The sequence below is a fragment of the Rattus norvegicus genome, chromosome 1 (genome assembly GCF_036323735.1).
Source record: "Rattus norvegicus strain BN/NHsdMcwi chromosome 1, GRCr8, whole genome shotgun sequence".
NCBI lineage: Eukaryota > Metazoa > Chordata > Mammalia > Rodentia > Muridae > Rattus > Rattus norvegicus.
Window position 1 is genome coordinate 234,477,852 of NC_086019.1, and position 12,177 is coordinate 234,490,028.

The 12,177-nt window shown below is 45.8% G+C and overlaps 2 protein-coding genes across 8 annotated transcripts in view; one reads left to right on the forward strand and one right to left on the reverse strand.

Annotated features, from left to right (window-relative positions):
- Positions 1–8,043, forward strand: part of Kcnv2 (potassium voltage-gated channel modifier subfamily V member 2) — a 76,828-nt gene extending 68,785 nt beyond the window's left edge. Inside the window, exon 2 of the mRNA XM_063287357.1 lies at positions 7,868–8,043. Coding sequence (XP_063143427.1) covers positions 7,868–8,026 — 159 coding nt within the window. The 3' untranslated portion in view covers positions 8,027–8,043. The remainder of the gene's footprint in view (positions 1–7,867) is intronic.
- Pum3 (pumilio RNA-binding family member 3) overlaps positions 5,631–12,177 on the reverse strand; it is a 44,237-nt gene continuing 37,690 nt past the window's right edge. For 4 of the 7 annotated variants that reach the window (XM_063271704.1, XM_063271710.1, XM_063271708.1 and 1 more), the window contains exon 18: positions 5,631–10,359. In XM_063271704.1, coding sequence (XP_063127774.1) covers positions 10,227–10,359 — 133 coding nt within the window. In that variant the 3' untranslated portion in view covers positions 5,631–10,226. The remainder of the gene's footprint in view (positions 10,360–12,177) is intronic. The other 3 variants (NM_001025036.1, XM_063271722.1, XM_063271726.1) reach the window with 1 other exon arrangement.

The window sequence follows — 12,177 nt, forward strand, 5'->3', positions numbered from 1 at the left end:
TGCCTGAGGTAGGGCTTCTTGCTACACAGGAGCTCATCAACCTCGCAAGAGCAGCTGGCCTACAAGCCCTGGATCCTCCCGTCTTCATCCTGCACGCTCCTGGGATTTGTGTGTTGCCACACTCAGCTTCTTACATGGATGGTGGGGGATTTGAACTCAGGCCCTCATGCTTGTGTGGCAAGCACTTTACCAATTGTTCCACCTCCCCATGTCCTGTACAAAACTTTAAAAACCCTATTTTCTGAGGCTGCGGACATAGCGCAGTTGGTGAGTGTTGGCCAGGCATGCATAGGAAAAACATGCTTTTCCTATTTGGAAAAGTTATCAGCTGGCTACCATTCCCTAGACCTGTGCCCCAGAAACACATAACAGGGGGCGATGGCCATGCCTGTAATCTCTCAGTACTTGGGGAATGGGGACAGGAGGACCAGCAGTTACAGGCTGGCCAGAGATACATGCTGTAGCCTCAAAGCTATTCTTGATCTTGAGTTGGCTGAATTCACCTAGGCGGAGATAAAAGAAAACCATTCAAAAAGCCTCAGGGAGCGCTAAGGAAGTATATGTAGGCATACAGACACTTGCATTTCTATCTTTCATTTTTATTGCTGACTGATTTAAATATGGGCTGCAAACTTTTTCCACCCCACTTGCTGGAACTTCATGTCCTTTTTTATTTTATTTTATTTTATTTTTTGATTGTGCTTGTCCTTAAACAGCTTCTCTGGAGAGATATTTTAAGTTGCTCCTCATTTTCATAGAATATCAGTTTGCTTTTTGCCCACTTGAGTCCTAAAACAATTGTTCCCTGCATGGTAAGTGCTTTTCTTGATTCAAACAGTCCTATTGTCACATTGTATATGGGCCAAGTTCCCTGACTAAGATTTTCTAACGAGAGAAGAGTCTCCTTCCTCAATTATAAAATGTCAAGGAACATTTCAATCCAGCAGGAAGCTTTAATGTTCATCATTGTAGTGGCTTGAATAAGAATGCCCGCCCCAGGCTCATGTCTTTGAATGTTTGGGTCCCAGATGATGGACCGTTGAGGAAGGATTAGGAGGTGTGGCCTTGTTGGGGGAGGTGTGACCTTGTGGGGGAGGTGTGGCCTTGTGGGGGAGGTGTGGCCTTGTTGAGGGAGGTGTGGCCTTGTGGGGGAGGTGTGGCCTTGTTGGGGGAGGTGTGGCCTTGTGGGGGAGGTGTGGCCTTGTGGGGGAGGTGTGGCCTTGTTGGGGGAGGTGTGGCCTTGTGGGGGAGGTGTGGCCTTGTGGGGGAGGTGTGGCCTTGTGGGGGAGGTGTGGCCTTGTTGGAAGTGGTGGGCTTAGAAGTTTCAAAAATCGGGACCGGGCTTAGTCTCACTCTTTCTGTTGAGTGCTTGTGGATCATATGTAAGCTCTCAGCTACCGTTCTAGCTCTGTGCCTGGCTGCTGACAGGCTTTGTGCTGTGATGATCATGGACTATCTTCTGAAACCACAATGAAGCCCCCAGTTAAACGCTTCCTTCTATAGGCTGCTTTGTCATGGTGTTCACGATAGCAACAGAGCAGTAACTAGGACTCTCAGGAACAGAAAGGAACAGAAATGTCACTCTTCACATTTCCTTCAACACAAATTTATAATGCATCTGAACGCAAGAAAGTAGCTGTCCACAGCACATCCACGCCGACACTGATGATGACACCACAACAGCCGCAGGCAGCTTGCTTTCTCTATTTGAAGATCGGTTATTGCTTGGCTACTGCCTTTTACCAGGGCCAAATGTTGTATAGGTTTGGTTCAAACAAAAGGTTGAAAAATAACATAACTACACCTAGAGCATTAAACATACAATCAACGAAAGACGGCATTTGTCATGTGAGACCAAGCTTACATCCTTATACAAGCATATAATAATTTTCATGTAACTTATTAAAAAAGTAAGCAGGATACAGTAGATTGAAATCACACACACACACACACACACACACACACACACACACAAACAGAGTAAGGATCTTCCTAGAACAAGATGACAAATTTAGATCAACCTGGGTAAGTTCTCCAGGCCATCACCTCAGGTGCTTGCCATGTTGTTGGAGAGCTAACGCTTACTGTTCTACACATCCCACCATCCCCCACTTCTCTTTTTCGTTGTTTTTCAATTACTTTACATCCTGATTGCAGCTTACCTCCCCATTCACAGAAAAAGAGGAGGCTTCCCATGGACTTCAACCCACCTTGACCTATCAATTTGCAGTAGGGCTAGGTACGTTTTCCACTGAGGCTAGACAAGTCAGCCTACTTTTATCACCCACTTTTCAAACAGCAATGCCTCCCTTAGAAAGACTGATGCCCCACAGGCAGGAAGACATTGCTCTAGCAAGCTCTTGAATGGGGGCAAATCTGGATCCTTTTGCCAGACAGTAGAAATTTTGATTTTTGCCTCTTTTTCTCCTTCTTTTAAATCTGTAACCTATAACCCTGTAATATGGGTCTAAAATGAGCCTAGGAACACGTGACTAGCTAAGGTTTTTCAAGGCACCTTGGCACGCACACAGCTTCTCTGAGCATCCCGAGAGCTTTCAGGCATTACTCTACCTTCACAGGGATGAGTGCTCTGGAGATGAACACTTGCCCACGTTCTAGGTCAGAAACAGGGCCACACAGCACTAACAGATCTTCTGAAGACAGACTTAAGTAAGCAGATGGTTTAAAGTAAGCAGGTATTTTGTTTTATAAATGAAGAAACTGGGGATCAAGATCACCTGCTGGCCAGTAGGCAGACCCCCATGGTAGCCCTCTCCAAAAAAACTCCAGTTATTTCTGTGGCAAAACCACCACCCAGGGCTATCCCTGCCGTGTCTCTTGACACTGACTCACACTTGACCTCTGGAGGCCAAGACTACCACCTTTACCTACTGAGCCTAGGTGACCTCATCTTACCCCCTTCTTTTCCCCAGGGAACCAGCCTCCCTCTCTAACAAGTCTTGCACTACGCCATCTACATAATGGGGTTGACAGACTTCACAAGAAGGTGTTGTGACAAGCAACAGCTCAAGGTGCTATTTCTATCAGGATCATTTGCATTTCAAAAGGATTCTATTTGGGTTCAGAGTTCCTCCAGGCTTCCTAACCCAGAGGCAGAAGTGACTGGAGGGGACTGCAGATATTCTTACCCTAGACAATGGCAGAAGCGGTACACGCCTAGCTCCAGCGACTCCTGCGTGCAGGAAAGGGAAGGCAGAAATGTTCTACCTCCAAAGGCTAGAGAGTTCATTTCACTCGCAAGTCACAGGTTTCAGAGTTGTCACAGGGACCTTTAGAATAATTTCCCAACCCCAGTGGTCCTACCTCTGTGTAGGAAGCCTGGATGATTGGGTTAGGTCCAGTTCTAAGTGCTTCACATACACAAACTCATCTCATCTTCACAAAGATGCAGGGAGGTGCGCGTCACCTTCATCACAGATTAAAGTGAAGCTGAAGTCGTGCCAGTTTCGCACAGTTGACCAAACAGCGGGCTAGGCTTTGACTAAACCACAGAGCTAGGCTTCAGTCACTCCAGGCTGGCCATGCCAGACAATACCTTTTTTTTTTTTTTTTTTCTTTTTTTTCGGAGCTGGGGACCGAACCCAGGGCCTTCCGCTTGCTAGGCAAGCGCTCTACCACTGAGCTAAATCCCCAACCCCCAGACAATACCTTTTATTGCCCCTCACTCCACCTGGTTTTCATCTTCCAAAGCGGTGGGATCTGTGTGCAAATACATTTCAGAAGCCATGCCATCTCACCCTGCTAACCTAACCCCTAGGTCCAGCAATGAAGATTTCGAGGACTTAGAGGCTGTTATAGAAGGAAAGCAAACCAGACTGCCGTAGAGAAGGCAGGGAATGGCAGAACGCTGTGCTTTAACACCCCTTGAGCCCGACTCTTGTTATCTTAGGAAGCACTAAAAAATGAGCTGCCTGTCAAGTATCTGCCATGTTCAAGTATCACTGTTAAGATGCAGCGGAAAGGTTCGCAATTTTCAGGTGCGCAGAATGAAAGTGATGGAGCGTGGTTAATACTCATGCAAGCCGCTGCAGCTCAGGGTCCGAGGGGCCTGGGATTCGAAGAGAGCATCTTTCACTATTTTGCTCACCTAAGCTGGAGAACTCAAATGTTCTACATTCTGATTGGATGCTTTTAATTAAGCAGAGTACTTTGGTCTGTTAACCAATCCCTGTTCCCCCAAAGAATCAGTTGTGATTTGGGGGACATGAGGTCTTGATTCCTAAGCTGGGGTAGGTCATAAATGGCCTCCTCTTTTCCACCTAAGACAATGATGAAATCCAACTGCTAGCAAGATGCTGATGGACAAAGATAATATGCCCAGATAACATGCTGCTGTTTCCAGCGGATCCATATGTAGACTTGGCTTAAGAGATTGAAATACAAATGGCAGAATGGTTGATCTTGTAAGAAAACCAAAACTCCTATCTGGTCAAATGCTTCCCAAAGAGCACATTCCCGCTGTGGTGCTGGTCTTTAAGAGTCCCATCACTGCTGCTGGTGAAGCAACACCGTGTAACCCCCAGCAGATACATGGATAGGGCTAGCCACATGAGCTTTAAGTGCAAGACAAGTTCTCTTTGAAAGGGGAGTCTGTTTTCAAGCATCTTGAAGTAATTTAAGATATCTAAATTATTCATTATGCTTAATTGCAGTCATTAAGAGCGCAAAGTCAGTTGATTCTCATGACCTTACCAAACCGTTATCGCCTCCCACCCAAGTACTCAACACATGGGGCACCAAGAGATAATCATGTCTTCCCAGGATGTAACTGAGAACAGAACATGGGCTAAAATTTCTCACCCCCACATCTCTGAAGCTGCATCCTTCCACAGGCTCCTAACAGTGCTTACTTGTTGGATAAAATTTCCTAAGTGAGTGAGAAATTTTTCTTTTTATGCAAGACTCTAGAGCATCATCCTCTGGGAGAGAAGGCATCAGCAATGCCTTCCAAGACGCTGTTAAGAGTACAGAGTGTTTGCAGGCTGAAATGTGGAGTAGCCGCTTTGCACTACCCATAAAATGCAGCCTAGACAAACAGCACACTGCAGCCCCGGTGAGACCGCTCTAGTGAAGATGCTAAGCATCCACCCAGACAGTGCAGCGAGGTCCTAGAAGCGTAACAGGGATGGCGAGGGAAGAAAAGACAAACGCAGAAAAGCTGGGATCAGATGGACTGGGATCTCTGATGGAGACCCACAGCACCCAGGAAGCAAAGTGAGTTTATTATACAGCTAAACAAGGAGACAGGTTTGTCTAATCTCCACTGGAGCGTCCTCAGGGGACTTTGGGGCTTTCATGGGGCTGAGACACTGGGATCATTGACCCGGCTACCCCCATGTCAACTATACACTTGTTTTCATTTCCCACAACATAGGCTAAGGGATTTGGAGCACCCTCGGTGATGTCTCAAACTTAGAAGGCACTGGTGGAGAGCATGGTGTGACCTGTTTCCCAAGTTCTGCATTTTCGTTCTTGGGCTGCTCGTAACAGACCTATCAGCCTCCTGCATGCTAGGCCAGCTCACTGCTGTGGGGACCACTGCAAGCCCCGAGCGGAGAGCATTGTTTAGTTCACTCTAGTGGGCGCCACACAAACCAATGCTGTAAGACTTCATGTTTTACTCTTTTATTTATTTTAGCCTGGGCTGGCTTCAAATTCATGACCCTACTGCCAAAGCTTTCCAAGTGCTGGGATTACAGACATGCTCACACAAGTCAGCCTTCTTCATGTTCCAGTGATGTCGCCATTGTCCTCAACTCAAACATACACACGCCTCTGCAAAGTTTAACTTACAAAGTTTTACACTCATTTAGTGTGCGTGTAGCCATGTTACAGTGCACGCACAGAGGTTACAGGACAGTCTGGGGGGTTGGTTTTCTCCTTCCACCAAGCGAGTCCCAGAAAACAAACTCCGATTGTTAGATTTGGTTGCAGGGACACTGAGCCATTTTGCTGGCCCAAGATTTACTATTAGATGAGATCAGCTTGCTCTAATTAAGATATGATCTTTATAAGATTTCACTGAAATATAAAAAGAAATGCTAACTCCAGCCTTGAGTTTGGTCATGCAAGAAACTGAGTCCTCAGCGGGATGCAGTGGTGCACACCTTTGACTGCAGCACCCTGGAGGCAGAGGCAGTAAGAGCTCTGAGTTTGAGGCTAGTCTGGTCTACACAGTGAATTTCAAAACAGCCAGAGCTACATAGCAAGACTTGAAAAAAACAAAAAGCAAACAAAAGAAGTCATGTATTCTGAGCCCCTTACCCATTATGCAAATGCCTATTACATAAGACTGGAAGTAATAGGCACCCCTTCGTGGGCACTGCTTGACTACTAGAATGGGCTGGGAGTCGATGTGCTGTGTTGTGAGGTCTGATTATATAAACTCTCAAGGCCTTTAAGCTTATCCATCCATGGAAGAAAGTAAGTCTTTTAGGAAGAGTTTACAAACTGAAACATCAGCTCTGTTCCTTCCATGTACAATCTAGACCTAAGAGTAACGGTTTACATTCATACAAACCAGCTCAACTGGTTATCCACTCCTTCCCTACTTTAGATCTTGTGGGTTACAGTTTGTTCCAAATGCTCAATACTGGGAGGTGCCAGAGGGAGAAAAACTATTGGGACCCAAAATTGGCCCTCTAAAAGCACAATGCCTGGTAATCTGGTGCAGGTTACAGGTGGCTGGTTTAGTGGTCCAGGAGGCACAGCAGGGTCCCAGGCAAAAGGCCCTGACTATGACATCTGGAAGACCTCAGTGAAATACCAGAATGGTACCCCATCACCCATAGTGCAGTGACAGCAAAGACAACAGGCTGCCTTCTTCTCATGGTCTCAAGTGTCTGTGGTATGTATGGAGAAAGGAGAGTGTCCAAAATAGACCATATAGAGAAGTGGTAAAACAAAAGCATCCACCACAAATACAGCCAGCACTTGGAGACACAGAGATATCATACCCTAGAAAAAAGGAAGACATCTCACAAGGGGTTGGAGTGGGGGCTGGTGTGTGTGTGTGTGTGTGTGTGTGTATGTGTGTGTGAAATAACTCATAAAAAAAGCCAGAGATAAAAACAAGGGGAGAAAAAGGCAACATTCACAGTTGGGGGAATTGAATGGTTAAATGATAGACTCATAATTAAAGTACAAATAAACAAGAATTCCTAAAAGGAATATCAAGAAAAAAGGGACAGGGAATGAAGACACAGACCTTCAAATGTTTATCTCTTATATCACCCCAAAGACTACCTATAAAGTATCAAAGTGTCACTAGGCTTATGTTGCAACTTTACATACTACAGACAAGATTAATACTTCCAAATTCTATGATGAAATTTATGTGTGTATGTGTGTAAATAACGAATTCTATACCCAGCTAAACTGTCTACAAGTCAGAGTACAGTCTCAGATTTGCCAGCACTCTATTTGACTTCACATGCACTGTTTCACAGGAAGTCTAATAAAGGCTATCACTCATTTAGGTAAGAGTGTTAAGCAAGAAGAAATAAGAGAAATGGGCTTTCCACAGGAGATGAAGGGGCAAGGCATGCAATTCTGAGGACATTCAGAAAGCCACAAGAGTCTCCAGGAGATGGGACCTCAAGTGTTGGGCAGTGTGCAAAACTAATGGTATTCAGAGCCAGGTTAGCTCATTGGGCTGCAAATTTCTAAAGATCCAATTTACAGTGAAATGAATGTAAATGAGAATGAAGGTCTGCTTTCCCTTGTCATCAGGAGTTCAAGGCTAACACAGCTGTTTGACTTATGCAGCAGCTCAAAATCATGACAGTTCTCAACTCTTGACCTTTTTCAGCCTACTCAGCAGCATGTCTACTGTGTTTCCTTATAGTGGCAAGGTAACAAACTCCAAACATCCCACCCTCAGGACCACAGTCCACAGTGGAGATTTGGATTCTCACAAGCACTCCCAAGTAAATCCACTCTTCCTGAACCCACCACTGCTCTTCTTCCTAAGAATAAAAGGAATATGCATATGGCTGGTGAGTAATTGTACATCTGTGACCCACATGAGACACATCAGGTAGGAGACACTGATGGTGCACCTTAAGCAGATACCAGAACAGCTTTGGGGAATCACACCAGGCACACAGAAGAGGAAATGGCTGTAGGGTTGGAGCCATGCAACGTAAGAGGTATGTTTACGTAACTCTGGTGAGAAAAATGGTATGTCATAATTCAATAGTCAACAATTTATGTAGACCCCTTTTATCACAGATGCAGTGTACTGCATAAAAGGGGACAACAGAATGTTAAGCTCTCAGCAAGTATTTCCTGCAGTATGAAGCCCCATCTAAAATGTATATATCCAAATACAAAAAACCGTATATATTAAAAAACATACATTCAAGATTACGTTTAGAAATCCACCAGAGCTAAGAACTCTAATCATTATGGAGAGCGTGAGTTAGTGCTTGTAAGAAATGGCTGCTTTTCCTACAAGCAAGTTATGTACATGTGTAGATTTCTGTCTGCCCGCAGCGGAAGGCAGGCATGAGATAAGGCGGGAGCCTATGATTGGGCAGTGGAAACGGAAGGCGGGCGGAGAGTTTTAGAGATGAGTACAAAGGGACAGAGACAGGGGAGATGGAGAAGGAACCTATAGGAGAGGAAGAGGAGCCAGAACCATAGTCCAGGAAGCCGTAAGTATTGGGGATTTCTTAGATAAATGATTAAGCGATAAGTAGGGCGTGTTTGCCCCAGCTAGGTGTATATCTTGTGTTTATATCAACTGAGCTTTGAGTTCTTTGTGTGGGTGTTTTATGGGCCGAGAATTTAATAATATAAATCTGACTGATAAATTACAAGCCTCTAGAGTTTGGATTATCCCAGGTTATGGGGACTTGTGACAGCTAAACACAGGGGGTAGATGGCTGGGAATGTGACCAGGATCCCCAGCAGGAGAACTGCGAGACGGGTAGTCGCTGCTTGGGGCTGGCCATGGAGGCACTGAGACCACCAGGGTGAGAGAGTAGCCAGCATTAGTGTGGAATGGTGCATTTTTAGTTATTTCCTGCTACAGACGTGTTTATCTTTTCACTTTTAAAGATTAAACATGTAGCACCCCCCTCTAATCTCTCCAAATGGTCCTTTCTATGGAGAACTCAGACCCAAACCATGATATGCTAATCATACAGAAACAAAGCAAACTGTCTTTCCCCCATTTTCCTCCTCACTCCATGGTCATCTTCCTTGAGGATCCAACCAACAGAGGCAGGAGTCAAGCCTTTGGAAAGGGCTTACTACATACCCCAGCATGAGAGAACGGGAAAGGCCCAGAAGCTGATTTAGTAGTCCTGGGACCTTGAAGTCAGGATAGCCAATTTCCCAGACGGCCTAAGCACTTACAGACCAGATGGCTGCCTCATTACATCCTCAGACACCCAGAGCAGCAAGGACAGGCCTCTGTACTAAAAACGCCTGCTACATGAGCTCTTGTGATCTACAGATCTCCAGCTTTGCTGCTGAAAGCCAACTGTACTTTTAAAGTCCAAACAACTTACTTGCACTCAAACCTCTACACTCTAACATATTTCCACAGCCCCAACCCCCCTTTGTCACACTATGGGCTATGGCTATTTTAGGGACTGTACCTTGGAAGGTATTTACCCCGAAGGCCCAAATACAATGATAGGAGAGTTTCCCAGCAGAGAACCCATGATCTCCTAATTCCTGTAACACACTTCGCTCATGCGCTGGACTTGGAGCAGCTTTCAAAGCAAACCTGATGGAGCTCAGTCTGCGCAGTAGCTGAAGCAGTAACGCAGGCTGCCCTGGCCACAGGCCTCCTGGAGTTCAGATCACATTACAGCTCCCACTATACACACTCAGCTTGACCTTTTCATGTCCTTCCTTCTTTGTTATAACATTCCTCTAAATCCACCTACTCCAGGAAGTCTTCTCAGATCACACCCGTCTCCTTTCCTGAATCAAGCCATTCAACCACGGAGCACACATCTGGGCCCACCTTACCAGTCTGACTGCTAACCCTTCTGCATCGGTCATACCTCGAACTGTGTAGTACTCAGTCCGACAGATCAGACAGTTGACATTAAACCAAATATCTCTTTTACAATTTTATATATAAATAGGTCCTTTAACAAGTACATGCATAGGGCATCCAGTTATGAGTGTGACAGATTCCACCCTTCCCCTCGGGAAGCGGGTTCCAGCTTGCTCATCTGGCGCGCCTATGCAGTCAACTTCTCAAGCAGAGTCTGGATGCCTTTGCTGGTGCTTTTGGTTTTTTCCAAGGTAGGAATCAGGGTTTTCAGTCCAGCTTTGACTTTGTTTACAACGTCCTGGTCACAACTCTGAAGAAGGCTGGAGGGAGGAAAAGGATCAAAACATTAAATTTCATGAAGGCCCTGAATCTGAAACACAGCCCACAGTGTAACCAATTCATTGTTGAGTCGCCCCTGCACAGTTCGTTATACAGAGCTTTGAACCTTTAGCGGATGGGGGCCACCAGTCTGGGTCACAGGCGGATGCGGCAGAGGGAAACCGGCTGCAGCAACTTGTTTCCTAGCTTATCCGTGTGCTGTGCCATGCACGTGTGCACACATACCCATGCCCACTAAATGAACAAATGAATGTAGTTTAAAACAAGTAAAATTCACCAAATGAGACTTGTCCACATTCTGAAACTGAAGATGACTTAGAACTTGTGGGCGGAGTCACCGAGCCAAGACTGACTCCATTGGTTGTGATTATCTTCTGATTTACTCGCATCCTGCCTTCACACTGATTGGCAGGCATGGTGGTTTAGGCTCATATAAACCTAAGTATCACTCTCTAGCTTAAAAAAAAACAAGCATTCCTCTGGGGACTAGGAGTCTAGCTCAGGGCTGAGTGTGGGTCTGGCCTGAGCATGGCTCAGTATGGAGTGCGGCTCAGCTCGGCAGCAGAATGCAGCCATAGATGGAACTGTTTGGGGAGGATCAGGAGGTAGAGCCTTTGGGGTGGGCTTTGTGGTTTCAAAACCCATGCTAGACTCAGTCTTGCTCATGTCTCCTACCTGTGGGTCACAGTGAGCTCTCAGCTTCTGCGCTGTGCCAGCATCATGCCTGCCTGCCTGCCTGATGCCGGTCCTCCGTGCCATGATGGCCATGGACTTACCTTCTAAAACTGTAAGCAACCCCTCCCCCCATTAGCTGCCTTGGTGATGGATGTCTCTCCACAGCAATAAACAGTGACTAAGTCACCAGGGCACTGTCTTATCTGGGTGACGATCTCAAAAGCAGAGATCGTATGGTTTACTCATTTACAGATGGCTACATAGATGAGCTCACACTAGAGAACAGGTGTGGTAGACAAAGCACGAGGAAAGCAGTTTGGTGACTTTGTCACCTACAACATAGTGTGCTGTGGAAGTGTAAGGGCTTTACCTTACAACGTCCCTGATTTGGCCAGAAACTGTCTCTGTCAGTAACTCAGAGCATGTTGATTGTCTTAGACTCAGTTTTCTGGTCTGTAGATTGGGATTCACAACAGAATTCACCTTCTCCTCCAGGGTCTCAGAGATTCCACCACTGACTATGCACGTCTATGGCTGCATTCTGCTGCCGAGCTGAGCCGCACTCACACTGAGCAGTACTCAGGCCAAACCCGCACTCACGCTAAGTCACTGAGCTAGACCCCCAGTCCCCAGAGGAATGATTTTTTTTAAGCTAGCGATTGATACTTAGTAAGCAGTAATTGAGAACTATTAAACAGGGCTGGGTCACAGGCACCTGACTGTAGGCCCCCAGGCCCAAATTTCTGTTTCTCTCCCAAGTTCTTTAGGACTACATTTAAATGTCAACCTCTGAAATATATTCTATAAGGAGATCACTTGGCATTTTCAAAAGCCCCTGGTCCAGTAACTTTCATTTGTATCAATAAAGAGGAAGGTGTGTTAACAATACTAGGCAGTATCCTACAGCTCACAGGAGATGACAACAGATGCTAGTAGAGCGTCCTATAATGGACCTGTCACTCAGTGTCCTTATGTTAGCACCCTGGCTAAACAGTACACAGTGTTAGTAAAGTTAGCATCTGTTAAGTGCGTTACACAGACAGTGAAAGGCACTTACTCTATATGCCCTGTTCTCACAGATTATTAACTTTGCTTTACAACCAAGGAAAACCAGGAAAGCTCAA